At 38.2% G+C, this 16,999-nt stretch overlaps 1 protein-coding gene across 2 annotated transcripts; it reads right to left on the minus strand.

The window, feature by feature from the left end:
* Positions 1-915: 915 nt before the first annotated feature.
* LOC114469187 (RNA-binding protein MEX3B) lies at positions 916-15,765 on the minus strand. Of its 2 annotated transcripts, none has more exons than XM_028456429.1 (5): positions 14,972-15,765; positions 10,460-10,698; positions 8,319-8,364; positions 6,425-7,164; positions 916-3,541 (listed from the first exon to the last, which is right to left on the minus strand). In XM_028456429.1, exons 1-5 carry the CDS (start codon positions 15,594-15,596, stop codon positions 3,119-3,121), a joined length of 2,073 nt encoding a protein of 690 aa, XP_028312230.1. In that variant the 5' UTR covers positions 15,597-15,765; the 3' UTR covers positions 916-3,118. The 2 variants fall into 2 exon arrangements, with proteins under 2 accessions (XP_028312230.1, XP_028312231.1); XM_028456430.1 differs by having other exon boundaries at positions 3,356-3,536.
* Between the last annotated feature and the right edge of the window lie 1,234 nt (positions 15,766-16,999).

Below are 16,999 nucleotides of genomic sequence, written 5' to 3' on the forward strand. Positions count from 1 at the left end.
TGAACTGTTTCAATCATTGAATTAAAGTCAAACATCATTTCATCACAAAGATTGTTTGTGGGAAAATAAAATAATTTCTGGGAAACTCTGAGTTAATAATGTGATCATGAGAGCGATGATCTGCTGAGTCATTAATAAATGTGATGTGTGAAGCGTTTACAGCCTTAGTACAGTAAGCGTTTTTATTTAAACTAAATGTAAATGTTTGCATGGTTTAGAATCTCAGAATCCTTTGGACAGTTAGAGGAAAATAAAGTTCACGTTTAGGTCTTTATGGACAAAAAGAGACGATAAAACATGTCACATTAAATATCAGGTGAGAATATTTGAAGGAAATCTGCTGTTCATCATCATCATCATCATCATCATCATCACTGTGTGTCAGGGAAACAAAGATCTTCACAGTCTGATCTTTATTATTACAATGTTTGGAAAGATACTCAGATCAGAATACTTGGATTAATCTGAGAATCTTTTTTCTCACAATTTTGATATTTTTTGTTCTTAAAATTATGATTTTAATCTCATAATTCTGATTTTATTCCCCGTCACAATTCTGTCTTTATTTTCAGAATTCTGACTTTAAACTCATAATTGACTTTTTTTCCATAACATTAATATATTTTTTAAAATAACTTTAGTGGTTTTGATCCTCTTCTCGTGGTCTGTGATTCATGTTTTTATGATTAATAAATATATAAATATGTGCAGCTGTTTCAGTAATGAAGTGGATGTGTGAATATATGTGTAAGTGTATGTAATCCTTTTGAATATGTTTTATTGTTAAGTGTGACATGTTTTACATCAGCCTGTTTAGGGACAACAGATTAAAATGATCCTATAGTTATAATATGTTCATTGTTATGAACTGTCCCTACTTAAATAAAAAGAATAAATAAAACAAAGACACGTGAATGGCTTTAAATGAAACCGTCTTTATTAATTAACTTTAATGTCAGAAAAATAAAACTCTTAAATTCTCTTTACAGCAAATATATAATATCAGTGCTTTGGCCACAATAACTTAAAAGGCCGTTATAAAATATAGTCTGCTTTAAACTCCTGACTGAATTCAAAGAATTTATAGGCCTAAAACTACATATACATAAAAGTGTAGTAAAATTAGCAAATACTTTGAACCGTTGGTACAGCAATAACAATATATGTATTCATATATTTAGATCATCTCTAGAATACATTTGAATATTATAGCGTTTTTAATTTGGTGACAAAGACCACTTTGGCCTTTTTTACACTTTGTTGCAGTGAGATGTTTTTTTAACGTTGGCGACGACACAAAGTATGAAGACATGCTCGTGATGCACATTCTAGGTTTTTAACGGCAGCTCATCGTCATCATCAATACTGTAAACTATTGTAGCATCCTCTTCATTCACTGGATCACTCAAAGTAAAAATAAATCTTAATGTAAACACTTGAATAGATATATATTTATATATATATATATATATGAAATGTAACAAAATAAAGAGAAGTTCTGTATAGTCAGTCATTAACAGTATTATATGATACATAGGCAACAGGACTTCGTTAGTGTCAGTAAAGTCGAGTGTATTGCGTTACGTTCCCTCAGAGAGCGTGAGATGATCAGAGGGGGCGTCGGCCTGTGGCGGCAAGAGAGAGAGATGCACAAACCGTGGGACGGAGTGTGGAGCGGAGGGGGCGGAGCCAACGAGGCTTTTCCTCACAAAGACCCAATCAGTTGCGAGAAAAGTAACGTTGAAAAAAGAAGCAGAAAGAATCTGTCCTCACGTAGTTTTTATCTGGAATGATAAAGAAACTCCAGTCCATCGTCGACATAATCCATCCAGCATTGATCAGCATCGATCAGCATCGATCAGCATCGATCAGCATCGATCAGCATCGATCAGTCCAGTGGCTTCTTTTTCAGAAAACGTCGTTAAAACATTTTCTAAAAACTGTTAAATATGTTTTAAAGCTGAGATGATTTTGTACCGTTTTTTTCCAACACTGGCAGGAGAGGAAACGCATCAGACGATGGGCGTGTGCTTGTCGTTTATCTTTGTGGTGGTGAACCATGAGATCAACGCCGTACGTTACACACACACACACACACGTTCCAGAAACAGTGGCTTTGATTTTTGTGCTCGGTGCACGATAGAGAACAGGTGGGGATGAGTTTTGCATATTCTGCGTCGCGGCGTGCAGACCTCCACGTGGTGGCGCTGTCCCAGTAAATCATAACATTCAAGTGAAACAGAAAGATGTTGTAGTTTTTAGTTTGTACAGTACGGCTGTTTGTTCCACGTCTCAGCGTGTCCAGCTGCCAGCTGAGGAATCAAAGTATCAAAGTAACTATGACTACAACAACGAGAAAAAAAACAAGTCCACGATTCAGGAGAAAAAAGAAAAAAAAGGAGGAATGTCACCAAAATAAACGCTGTGCGTCACTTCCTGGCTCATGGATTCCTAAACAACAATAATGTTGTTCTGATGTAAACAAAGACAGATTTAAGCAGAAAAAGCCAAACTAGAATTTAGAAACTCTTTGAAACGTTCCAGGAGTGAAACGTACGTACGTGTACATGCATCAGGAAGGAGAACGTCTACAGGCTTTCATTTAAAGGCCACACGTTTAAGACACCAGGCTGCTCTAAACACGCTAAAATGGATCAGGCACGTTTAGCGTAAACGTTTAAACGTAGAAATCAAAAGAAAAGAAAAGCGGCGACGGTGAAACGTTGAAGGAACCACGTGTTCTAACGAAAGGCAGAGATCAGGTGTTGGTTCCACCTGATGGATAGAAAACATTACATTCTTTAACATGTTCTACAGGCTGCAGTGACCACGCCTTGGACCGCTGCTCCTATTGGTTGATCATCAGCATTAGGGGCGGAGCCAGAGTCACAAAAAACAAATGAAAAAAGGAAACTTTGAAGCTACAGACAGACGATGATTAGATAAAACTTTAAAAAGAAATGAAAGGTAAAGTTTGTGAAACATTAAGACGATGAAAGCTGCTGCTACACAGAGAGAGAGAAAACACCTCTGCTCAACATCTGGAAGAAGACTTCACTCAATCCTGACCTTTGACCTCTGAGCCCAGCTGGTCCTATGGGTGTGTGATGGTTACGTGTTACATGTTGCGTAGCTGGATGGCCTGCGTGGCGGGCGACACACACACAGGACACACGGCGTCAGCAGCCTGACAGATGTGCGTGGCGCAGTCCAAACAGAACATGTGATGACCACAGGGAACCAGCGCCGCCGTCACCTGCTGATCCATGCACTGGATGCACACCTCCCCCCCCCGGCCCACTGAGCACAGCCCCCCGGGGCGACAGCACAGCGAGGAGTCGGGGGGCGAGGACGAGGACGCCGTGCTGTCGCTGGAAGAGGAGAAGGCGGAGCTGAAGGAGGGGAATCTGTGGGGGTCCAGGGCCCCGCCCCCAGAGCCCAACGCGCTGGGGGCTTTGTGAACACGGCGGGCCTGGGGGTGTTCCAACGCCTCAGGGAGGGGGAAGGTCGGAGAGAGACGAGGAGTTCCTGGTTGGCTGTTCTGAGAACGCACGCGCACACACACACGCGCACACACACACACACACACACACACACACACACACACACACACACACACACACACACACACACACACACACACACACACACACACACACACACACACACACACACACACACACACACACACACACACACACACACACACACACACACACACACACACACACACACACACACACACACACACACACACACACACACACACACACACACACACACACAAAATGAGACAAATGTAAACAAATGATGCCTGAAAAATATTCATTTTTTTCTTTTTTTCTTCATTAAAATAAAATACTGTACTATTTCCTGAAATAGTACAAATGAAGAAGTTTATTCATTTACATTGTGGCTCTACAGTAAACTATAAAAAACTACATAATAGTTACTTTTCTTTTTAAAAGTGTAACTGAAAATGTATTTTGTACCTTAAGAATTGGACTTTAAAACAAATCTCATATGAAATAAATAATATAAATAAACAAACTATGACTTTAACTCTCTCTCTTGTTTCTCTTTCCTCTCTGTGACCTTCTGACCTTGGAGAAGCTTCCACACTTCTGATTTAAAACACGGTGGTGTGTCCTGAATTTCAACTTCTAAATAGATAGCGCCCTCTGCTGTTAAAAAAAGTATTACCCCCAGACCTAAAGAGGAATTTAATAAAGCCAAACAAACCAGTTTTCCATGTAAACCTCAGTTCAGGAATTACTATTACCATGTAAACACGAATCAGAACATTTTAATTCTAAATGATTTAATTCAGAATAACTCATTCAGAATTAATAAACATCATGTGACCATTCTGACACCGACTCCACCCTCTGATGCAGTGACGTGCAGTCAGGGTAGGCTCGGTAGGCAGTGCCTACCCAAGGGTGAATTGATATTTTGATTTGTTTTAATTATAATATAATTATAAATTATTTATTTTTCAATTTCCAATAGCCTACAGTACCTTAAGTTTGAAAGTGTCAGCATTTAGTGTGTTTTATAGCCCAAATTATTAAACATCTCTATTTCCTAACTGCTGTAAGGCAGGAGGAGGAGCCAGGAGGAGGCCACACCCCCTCCCAAAAGCACATTGCTGCTCTGCCTCTGTTCCCATAGCGTGTTTTTATGCGTTTACACATGCTCAGTCCGTTCCCCAAAATGAAAACCATTTACGTCCAAAGGCAGCTCTCTACGCTGCCTTTGGACATAACCATGCTATGCTAAATGCTATACGTACGTTCACAGTGCATTAGTGAATTGATCCAGCGTGGCTGCTGCTACGTTCTCTAGCTAGTGGGAGGGATAACACTACAGTCAGGATGACAGCGCTAGAGATGATAAATAAACTTTGTTTAGAGGAAAAACAACAGCTTTTAAAAGATGGAGACCAACACCTGAGCTACCAGACCTTCAGCAAAGATAAGGTCAGAACATTGTTGGTTCTTTCTACAGTGGATGGAACAAAAGGAAGGATTGACTTTGTGGATGCTCCTCACTGAGGATGTTCTGAGTTGTTGTTGTTGTTATTTTCTCCATGTTTCTGTGTTTCCAACACAAACAACAGATGTGCTGTCATGTCATGAGATATATGTTGTTGGAGAGTATGGAGGATATATTACATAATGTTTATGTTTCTTTAATGGTGTTTATGATGTTGATTTTGTTAGATGATAAATACTTGTTCATGTGGATCTTGTTGGGTTTTTTCTTTATTATGAATTTTATATTTTGATAAGCGCATTGAGATGACTTTGTTGAAATTGTCATTGATGGTCTCCATTTGGAACGCTCTGCCTACCCAACCCTAGTGGTCACAGCACGTCACTGCTCTGAGGTCACGTTAGGTTCTGTGCTGAGTCACTGGAAGTCACTCAAAGTTGAAAATGTTTAACTTTTTGAGAGACTTCAAGTAATGCTGTGTCATGACATCCAATCAGCAACAAGTGTCTCCCGCATCACTTCCCCAGTGACAGGGTAGATGGAGCACCCAAAAGACTTTAGCTACTGCAGAGGGTGTGAACACACTGCCACGCCCACATTAGTGTGATGCGATCGTACCAATGACTATGTTAGTCTATCTCTCCAGTCCTCCTAGCTTTACCTCTGACAGTGACATCATACCTGACCTGAGCCTGTCGTGGTTCCACGTGTGTTGCACACAACAACGTTGTAATACTAAGTGAATGTGAGCTGTAAGCTAGAGAACTGTAGAGTTGAGGTTTTTGTTGTGATGCATGTGTTGACACGCCCCATAAAGTTTATTCCCATAAGTACCTAATTTAATCAGTAGACATCAACATTTAAGAAACGGGGAAAACGACGGCGCCGATGGCGAGGTGGAGAATAAAGTAACATTTAAAGTGCTCACAGACCACTGTTATACATCATTTAAAAAGCATTAATAAATAAACTTTATATGTGGAAAAAATGAATTATTAATGTTAGATTTCTGTATTTGATCAACGTGACTAATGCAACAAAGACATGTTTCTGCTCCTTTACAGTAGAGCTGGGCAATATATCCAGATTTCTCTTTTGGGGACATAAAACATTATTATTGTTTTAGAAGTCGCTGCTTTCACGTCTCAGAATAACATAAAAATATAGTTAGATGGATTTCTGTGTGTTCTAACCCAGATCTTCATCTACAGAACTCACTCACACGTGCTGTCCCCTATAGGTGAAACAGACTAAAATGGAACATATTGATCAGCTGTTGGTTAATAAATGTGTCAGTGTGACATTTAACCCTTTGTGGTCAGACTTGATCTGAAATAAAATATTCAGATATGAGTTTTGGTCCATATCGTCCAGCCCTACTATGTTTGTTTTGTAATGATTGAGTGTTAACCTGCTGTTCACTAACCTGTGAGTGAGGCCCCTCCACAGCGTGGGGGGGTTGGTTGTCCATGTAGGGGCTCCAGATGTGTGTGGGAGGGGCCTGGGCAGTAGAGATGGTTAACGGGTCAAATCCTGAGGGAGGGGCTCCACCTCCTAGACTGAGCAGCTCCTCTGAGCCCACATGGAGGAGGGTATCCCCGAACCAGAAACCAGCACCACCGCTGCCGTTACCATGGCTACTGCTGCTGTTGTTGTTGTTATTGATGTTGGCGTTAAACAAACACGTGGGGCTGTAATCTGACCCCTGGTTACCGTTCCCCCCGTAGAAAGAGTCGGTGGAGCTGGAGCCGCTGCCTAAGGAGCTGGAGCTGTCGTTACGGAAGCTGGAAGACATCTTAACGCCGCCGCCGTTACTATTGCTGTTGAGTCGCTGAACGCCGTTAGCGCTCATAGGCAGGAGGCTGGTCCCCCCAGGGGACGACGCCGCAGAATGAAGCCAAGCAGCATCGGCCACACCCCCCCCAGGCCTGGAGCCGTGCTCAAAGCTAACGTCGGTGCCGTTGAACTGGAAGTCGTTGTTGTCGACGCCTGGAGCTTCGATCCCACCACAGCTTCCTGTTCGGAGGGCGATGTGGGCCTCAATCTCCTCCCTCGCTCTGTCCACGTTCTCAGGCATCCCTGTGACCTCAAACACTGGCTCTTTATCACGACTCGGGGTCACTATGTAGGTGTGGGTCTGCTGCTGGATGCGTTTGATGGTCGCACCTGAAAAACCCAACAGAACAGGATTATATTATTTATTGATAACGCCATCAACGCCTTATTAGAAACAGAGGCTACAAACTAATTAATTAATTGCAATTGTTTCTCACCATTAATAATTGTGTGAAGAGAAACAAGTGTTTATTGATGAAAAACGATTTGACTAAGTGTGTGTGTGTGTGTTTAGCTTCACAAATAAAAAATGAAAACAAAAGTGTGCCTTTTTGTAGTTATTTTAGAGCTTTCGAGTCATTTTTATGCATTTTTCTGTAATTTATTTGGTTTTGGAGTTATGTTTTTGTTGACTTTTTGTGTATTTTCTGTCATTTTGTGTGTTTTTTGAAAGATTTTCTGCATTTTTGCATCATTTAATGTAATTTTAATGCCGTTTTGCGTTGTTGGACTCAATTTTGTGTGTTATTGTTTCTACTTGTGTGTGTTTCTGGAGTCATTTTGTGCATTTTTGTTGTCCTTTTCCCCCATGTAGTCTTGATGAAGTGCAGAGAATCTCTGTATAATGTCCTGCTGTGTAGGGATCTGTAGTTTTTTTTATATAGTGAAATGTTGTTACATTTCTATAATTCATATCCTACAGGTCTTTTTATTTCACTGTGATGGACAACACACTGCTCTGTATAAGGTTGGTTAGAAGTTAATTCTACAGTTAAAAGCATTTTATCCAAACAAACCTGCTAAAGTGCTGTACAGCTACTGGTTAAGTTCACATGATTAATTATTAAACCTAATTATTAGTCAACAGACAAATGATAATTACAACACATGAATACTGAACGTGTTGATAGCTGTAATTTATGATAACATAATGCCACAGACTGATAACTTTATAAGTGTTCCACCTCCCTTTGGTTTCCATATGTTGCTAATGTTGCTAATGCTAAAGCTGTGTAATAATGACAGGCTACAGCAGCAGGATGTGTCAGTGACTCAGAGATAAACAGCAGCTCCACATTTAAACCTGCTCAAATGTCAACACATTAAACCCTCTGCAAAAGATGATAATTATATAAGATATGTGACTTTATTTTAACACTTTAAACATGGTTAGTGAAAACATCTCCGGCTTTTTTCATTCCAAACATTAAAGTCTACATTATTTTACAGACAGAACAATATTTTAAGTAAAGTCTAACACTGACCTTTGGGACCAACAACCAAGCCCACCACACGATAGGGGACGCGAACCTGTTGATCAATAAGAGACCAATTAATTATTAGAACCTGAACAGATGAACACAGCTACAGCTCATAATTGAATTGTAATTGAGTTCAGATAATTGACAATTGTCATTAAAATTATATAAAAACTGTCAGTTACAATTTCATTTAATTAAATGCTAAATTAATTAACATGGAACTGTAACGGTGAACCATGTTACAGTTCCATGTCTGACACATACAGTACATAGTTAATAATTATTCAAATATATTTCAGATCAACTTTTCCCACTACCTGTCACTTCTCTACAGGATCATTTTAATATTTAAATAAATATAAATCTATGGGTACAATGACAGAAAAAAGCCTCAGACTCCCACACCATAAATATTAATACCAATATATTCATTGATTAGGAATCCTAACAAGGTAATCAATAGATGAGAAACTGATTAGATGATAGATAATATTTATTAGTGTATTTTACATCTGATTATAGACAAACTGAGCCGTTAGCATTTGAGATGCTAACAGAAAGCTAATACAAGAGGAAGGTTAAATTTCAAGGATCACTAATTGTGATTAATTGTAATTGGACTTTAGTAATTGAGAATGTAATTGTAATTGATTTTCAGGGGAACAATAACTGTAATTTTAATTCTCGTTGAGAAAAATGCCTGTCATCGTATTCGAGTTATAATTGAACATGGATAATTAAGGACATAATTGTAATTAAAAATTTAATTTAGCCTAGGGCTGTGCAATAAATCTAAATTTGATTACGATTTTGATTATTACACTCAACAATTACAAAAAATAACTAGGGATGCACCGAATATTCGGCCGAATATTGCAACAAAAAAAAAGCAATAACTAAACTTATAACAATAACACTTAACCTTCGGTTTAGTGAGTTAAAAGTAAGGCCGATCAGTAGCGTGTGACGCAAACAAACAACCAACAGTGATTTTGAGTCGGAAAAGTGTGCGCGCATTGCACTTAACGCTCTCCATCACCGCGTAAAAGTTGGAAACTGTCCATTTCCACAACAGAGTCCGTTGTTAGCGCTGTTAGCCATGAATACGTAAACATCTCCATTGTTTCCTCCTTACACTACACCAGGTCTCACTGCATAGACTGGTGTAGCATTAGCATGGAGTGCTAACAGCTGATGTGTGTAAACAATGGTTCTGTGGCTCCAAGCAGTGACTCCCAACACAATCAGCAGCAGAAAAAATAGTGGTTTGTATTTACATATATGGTAATAAAGTATAATATATATTAAACAGCAGTGTTTGTTTTAGCTGTTAGATAGTTGGAGAGGGAGGAGCTAACATTCTAGGAGGCGTGTTAGGTGACATCACCTGCCAACGTGGGTAAAATCCAACTGTCCCGTTTAAATCTGACTTTATATAAAATATGTAATAACGAGAGAGGAAACATTAGAAAGTCATTTATTTATCATACCTCCCCTTTAATGTACTTTAGTTTTTATTATGGAATGCATGTTTTGTTTTATTTGAAGGGCTAATATAAACGATAAACTTTGTGCTTTTTATGAAAAGCAAAGGCTACTGCAATATTTAAAAAATGTATTCTAGGCTATTTATGAACAATTAAAAAAAATAGTGAAAAACTAAACAACTGCATTCGATATTTGGCCAAACGTTTATATTTTATTCGGCTTCGGCCTCAAATTTTCATTTCGGTGCATCCCTAAAAAGAACCCCGCCTCCTCTCAAAGCTAAAGCTAGCCTAGCATTCAGGCTAACAGGGGAGAGTTGTTGCTAGCGCTCTGAAACACGGCAGGAGAAACGCAGCAAAAACGCTGGTAAATAAACCAAACCAGTGAAATTCTGTGACATGGAACAGTTTGTGTTTGATGATGAACATCTAGAGCAAAAACATGTTCAGTTTAGTGCTTAAGTGAACATACTTGAGTTTAGTGTTTGAAAGATTTCATCTACGTATGTTTAAAGAACATATTTTACGTTATTTTGTACAAAAAATAAATAACTTTTTGGTTGACGAATAATGGTGATTATTATAGTTTCTCTAATGGAGCAGCCCTAATAGACCATAACCCTGGTGATGAGCATTAGAGGAGAACCAATCACTGACCTGGATGGTGGTCTGTCCCGGTAGAACGGGGGCTCCTGCTCCACTCACAGCAGACAGGGGTCCAGTCTTGTTCCGTGAGGCTCTGATGAGGGAGAAATGTTCTGCTGCCGACAGGATCTCCCTCTTCGCCATGGCCACGTCCTCTTTACGTCCCGTCACCACAAACACCGGCTGCTCCCCCCTCACCGGGGTCTTTATGTAGGTGTTGGTCTTTCCTCGAAGGGCCTTGATTTTACAGCCTGTTAACGACCAATCAGAAGATCAGCTGATCACTTTATGAACAATATTATTAATTTACAGCTAACACACACATGCATGACAAACCGTTTTAACATTTAAAAACTATGTCGACTTCACAAAGCTAACATTATAGATATCTGTAATAAAATTTCACAAAGTTAAAAAGAACATTTTAGGTATCCACAAATAAATTATGACTATCTGTGACTCTATTTTGAGAAATCTACATCATTTTGACTACAGATGAAAATATCTATGTCACTTTTCCCATTCATGTGTATAGGGTTCTAACTATGTATATCTACAATGTCTAATCAAATATCCAAAATATTAATTACAGATATCCGTATTTCCATTTTGAGATAGCGACAATTTAATTTTGACATAATTCTGTTTAATTCACATGAATTGCATAAAATTCAAAACATCTCATTTCCATTTTCAGATATCTTCAAGTAAATGTTGACTATGTGAAAATACATTGTAGAGATCTGTAAATGTAATAACAGATTATTAATTTATTTGTAGATATTAAAATATAGATATCTTAAAATATGGCTAGCTGGAATTGGAGACATCACTAATTAAATTTTGCCTAGTCGAAAAAATCGTAAATTTCAGATATCTACAATTAAATTATGACTATCAGTAATTCTATTTTGGGAAGTGAGATATCTACAACTTTATTTTGACTATCGGCTAAAATACGTCACTTTTGCCATTCGTGTGTATGGAGTTCTAATTAATTACAGATATCTACAACGTCATTTCAAATATCCAAAATGTGAATTATGACTATCTGCAAATTAATTATAGTTATTAGTATTTCCATTTTGAAATATGTACAATTTAATTTTGAATAATCAGAATTACATTTACAGATATCAGGAATTCACCTGAATTCCATAATATTCTAAACATCTACATTTCCCTTTTTAGAGAGTGTGTTACATCAAAAACAAATAGAACTAGACTGATATACAGTATGTAGTGTTGCTACACCACTTTGGTTAAACAACGTAAAAAGACAGTTTGATAAATTACTTGCATACATTTTTAAAAACCTTTGAAAATAACCCCAATCTAAATGATTTTTTTCATTTAGGACGATGATTTTAAGTAGGTGAATTTGTTTGTTTTATTGGTAATTAACTTTAAAATAGTCGAAATGATCTGAATGAAAAAAGTTGTGATAAAATCATGATCTTACAAAGAAAAATTGTGATTGAATTTTTTTCCATATCACCCACCCCTACTATGCAAAATTACTCTGTAGTAGGGATGTAACGCTTCAACTCTCGATACGATTCGATTCACGATACTGGGTTCACGATACGTTTCTCTCAAGATTTATTTTACAAAATGGGATTGCAGACAAATGATGATTGAAAAATATTCCTTTATTTTTTTGGGGAAAAAAAACTATAAAAAAACTACACTGTTTTCATTTTATTTTTCATTGTCAAAAGAATCCCTTGATAAACTATTCAAAAAAATGCAATTTAACTAAAAATAAATCTTGAATTAAATAAATAAAGGAATAATACAAATGAATAATAAGCCTATTCATTTAAATTCTGGTTCTATAGTAAACAATGCAAAACCGCATAATAGTTATTTTTAAAAGTGCAACTGAAAATGTATTTTATGCCTTAACAATTGGACTTAAAAAAAAAAAGTCATTTCACTGTATTTATGTCAAATATTTGTTTGGACCAGCAGAGGGCGCTGGTAACCCAGTGGTCGGTTGGCATGCAGACATCTTGCAGTGAAGAAGAGATGCTACGCTAGCAGGCAGAGCTAATAGAAAAACGTGACTTTTACAGATATTCACGTAATATTACAGATATTTTTTGGTGCTAAAGGGGTAAGGAATCATTTATGAACATGTTTAAAAGTAGAAGGCGGCCAGAAAAAAAGTATTAGCAGACTCCGCCCACCGCCAACACTTCGCCAAAGTACTGCGATTCAATTTTCAGAGCATCGATGTGAATTGTGATACTTATGAATCAATTTTTAACTGCCTTACGATTCATCGTTACATCCCTACTCTGTAGATATCGCAAAAAAGGAGCTACACATAGTAGGGATGTCCCAATATAACTTTTTCATTTCTGATATGATACCGATATTGCAGCCTTGCGTATCGGCCGATACCGATATCAGCATGAATCATACTTTTTTTTTGTCTCTTTTCTTTAATAAAATAATAATAATGACTTATCTTGTAGTGTGGAATGTTAGAAAAGGTTTGATCATGTGATGTCACTCAAACAGAGAACAATAGTCAGCAACATTCAGGATGAGAAAAACTGACCCATTTATTATTAACCAACATAATTTTAACCTTTAACATAATATCTACAGTATTCTACAATTGAATAAAATAAATAAAAAATGATTTGGAAAAAAAAAAAAAAAATTCGGAAAATCCGGAAATTTGAATCCGATATTTGTTTGGAACTAAACATAACAACCATGGGACAATTTGTCAGTGGAACTGTTTATGTACATACTATTTAATTTAAATGTTCACCTGCACTACTATCTTATCATTATTATCATTATCTTATCTTGTTATTGTTATATTATTTTATTTAGTTTTGCACATATTAGTCTAACTACTGTTTATATTTATGTTTATATCTTTTCTAGTTGATAGTTATTATTTAATGTTTACATTATTAGAGAGAGCACAGTTCACCAAGTCAAATTCCTTGTGTGTATAACATACATTACATGGCCAATAAAGTTGATTCTGATTTTCAGGCTAATATCGGACCGATATCGGATGGAGACACCCCTAACACATAGTGAGCAGTCTGTGTTTAAGTATCTCATCACTAAGGGGGGGATTGCATTAGTTTATCCTGACATCATTAATATAGAGTGTTAATTTACAACAACAGAACATTGAACTGATCAGAAGAAAATCTGCTGTTTAAGGAATGTTTGACCCAGTTATGTTACAATCAGATCAACCTAATCTGATCTCACTTCAATCCTATCAAACGTTCCTTCTGTTCTCTCTCTCTTTACCGACAATGTGTAGAGTGATCTGGTTTATTCACTTAAACCATTAGGAGTCCAAATGTTCTTTATGAACATATTATAAATCCACTAGTGCTTCAAGCTGTGGCTCAGAACCTGACCCACTTCCTGTTGTTGTCAACACTGCAGAGTGTGTGTGTGTGTGTGTGTGTGTGTGTGTGTGTGTGTGTGTGTGTACACTAGACAAAGCATTACATAAAGCAGCTCAGACACAAACACACACCCAGTAAAGCTACATGAATCACACCTGATTGAACACACTGAGCTTTGTATCTGTCAGTGGATCATCATTTCTACGATGTTTAGCTTTATTTTAGAGCACGTTGGGCTAAAGAAGAGCCGGTGACCTAATTAGCCATGCTAGGCTAACTGCTAACACCGGCTGTAGAAGTTAAACTACACAGTGTAAATGCTTCAGCTTCACTTTTAAATACTCCTACACGATGAAAATGTTTTAAAGGAACAAAATACACCATATCATTCGACTGTCGGCAAATATACATTTCAAATATTAGCTGACACATCAGTTGAAGTTGGACTTACATTCGATGTTTGTAATTTATTGTTTTAACTTGGGACTAAAGCAAAACTGAACATTTAACTGTTTATTTTACACACTTTTCTGTGTCTTGTCCAACGTTAACTATGACATTTTGGCCATTTTAGATTACGAACTTCCATACACCTTTTCATATATTCTAATAAGTTGTGCCACAATTTATTATCGATGCATAGGGAATAAGTCTGTCTGCATGTAAAAATATCTCTAATAATGGTGGAAATTAAAATTTGAAATGTTTCTGTGTACCCCCGATATGTGTTCAAGGACGCCTATTGGTACAAGTACCCCTGGTTGAGAACCACTGCAATAATAGGATAATTTATCAGGACTATGTCGGTATGATTGCGTCTCATTCTTTCCAGTATATTGAAGTCTAAAGTATAAACTTTTATTTCATCTCTGGTATATCCTCAGTGTTATAATTGTGATGAGTGTAGATAAAGTTTTGAATCTAAAAACAGCAGCCAACGAACGGGAGGCTAACTTCATTACATCCTTAGCCAGTTAACTAATTCAACTTAGCTCACCTTTTAATAGCGCTGCATTCCCACTTTATTCTAAGTGAATGATCGTTTTCATAGTGTTTTTTAAATGCTAAAATCTAATGCTAAGCTGGTGAGGTTATTTGGTTCTATGGACCGACCCGGTCGAGGACTCACCCTGCCGGCCCACGATCTCCGCGACGTGCTCGGAGCTCGGCACGGCCACACATTCGGTGGTGTTGACGCTCTTTCTCCGGCTGAGGAGTGACGGCTCGGCCTCGTAGCCCGGGTCTCCGTACACCGCAGCCGGCAGCAGAGCCATGCCGTTAGCCGAGGGTAAGCCGCTACGTACCGGTGGCTCGTCCCGCTCGTCCCCGCTGAACAATAACATCGCCTCCACATGTGGCGGCTCCAGGCCGGTTGGAATCCCGGAGCGAAGAGGCCCTGACGGCTGTAGTGGTCGTCGGTGAATCGGTGCGAGGAGCAAACCTCCCCCGTCCGCGGCCTCGGAGGCTCCAGCCTCGGGCTTTGCGTCCACCGGCGACCCAGTCTTGATCACTCCGTCCGCGGAGGAAGGCCGGGACAGCGGCTTCAGGTCCAGGACCGTACCCAGGAGGCTGTAGTGGGACACCGGGGTGAGCTGATGGCTGTGGAGGGGGAATGAGAGGCTCTCGCTGGGCTCTCCGGGGCTCCGGTCGTGGGCTGCGCGGGGCTCCTCCAGGCCCATACCGGTGAAAGCATGCAGCAGCGGGACCTCGGACTCTCCCTCATCCGCGTCCAGCAAAGACGTGCTACTAGGCATGGCGCCAAACTATTCAATCACAGCCGTGTAAACAAAGTTGATATAAAACGTGTTTCTTTTTACCTAAAAAAATAATGGGCGACCAGCGCTGAGGGTGAAATATTAGGCTTTTGTTGTGTCTGCCGGATCTCCATGCGGCCCTCCCGTCCCTGCTTCTGATCCCGTACCGGGAAATCTCGCGGGATCCTAGTTTGGAGTCCGTTTGAACTTGAATGCAGCAATAACATGGCAACATGTCTTTGTTTGCAAACACACATTATTACCGTTAATATTAATAATTGTATATAGTTTTCAACATCTTTTCTTCAAGTATTTTGAAGTTTGTTCGATTCGAAACTTTCTGTTAAAATTTCTAAGATCTTGTTTTCTTTTTGTTGTTGATGTTATTCATGTTTTTATGAATTGACCTTTTTTACTGTCATATTACTGTTATAGCTGTGGATATTTGGTCATGATAGTGTTTTGTTGAATTAAAATAATGTGCTACTCTTAGTCTAAAGTACGGAAAAAGATTAGGTCCAATTTTGGTGGAGAAAATCATTTTGGGCAAATCAAGAATAAAGTCGAAATGTCGAGAATAAAGTTGAAATATAATGTCGAAATTGAAATCTAAATTTTGAAAATGAACTAAAAATACAACATGATGATGAAAGTAGAAGATTTGTTAATAAAGTCAAATCTACGGAAACTGACGAAGGCCAACTCTCAATCTGCGATTAATAATGACTGCCATCATGTGATTAAAAAAAAGGGTGAGAAAACTATATTATTGTGGTCTTTAATTGCATTTATATATTTGGAAGGGCTGAGATATCTTCAACTGAATTACTTGGTGTTTTTACACAATGTTTCATGGTTTCTGTAATTTAATCCTGTGGGTCGAATTTGATGTTCTAAACCAGTGGTTCTCAACCTTTTCAAGCTACAACCCCCAAAATAAAGGTTCCAGAGAGCAGGGACCCCCATTGTACCTGAAGATGGTTGAACACAAACATGAACATTCAAGAACAGTCATGTGGAGACAGGACCATCTATAAGGGGGAATAAAGGGGAGAGATTTTTGGGGTCCATCCATAAAGTCAGTAAAATGATGATCTATTGTTCTATGAATCTGTGAGAACCACATTTATTTATTCATCTGAATAATATCCACTGTTATCCAGGAACGTTTATTATTATTATAGTCATCTTAAAGATGGAAATCCTGGTTTTAACCACTAATAAAATGGGTTTAAAGTGACCAAAAATAATGAAAAAGGTGGTGAAATGGGATTTTAAAAACCACAGAAATAGGTTAAAAGTTGCACATTAAAGTGGACAAAAACAGACAGAAAAAGTGGTAAAAAGGGTTCAAAATGTCAATATTGGAACAATTAGTTTAACCAGGCAAATAATAAGCATGA

This window comes from Gouania willdenowi, chromosome 9, assembly GCF_900634775.1.
Source record: "Gouania willdenowi chromosome 9, fGouWil2.1, whole genome shotgun sequence".
Classification (NCBI taxonomy): domain Eukaryota; kingdom Metazoa; phylum Chordata; class Actinopteri; order Blenniiformes; family Gobiesocidae; genus Gouania; species Gouania willdenowi.

Excerpts from the sequence above, each read along its gene's own strand:
- LOC114469187 (XM_028456429.1), bottom strand. The coding sequence starts at position 15,596 with ATGCCTAGTAGCACGTCTTTGCTGGACGCGGATGAGGGAGAGTCCGAG. Across the intron at positions 10,699-14,971 it reads GGAGATCGTGGGCCGGCAGG|GCTGTAAAATCAAGGCCCTT; the intron begins GTGAGTCCTCGA and ends GGTCGTTAACAG. Across the intron at positions 8,365-10,459 it reads CGGGACAGACCACCATCCAG|GTTCGCGTCCCCTATCGTGT; the intron begins GTCAGTGATTGG and ends ATTGATCAACAG.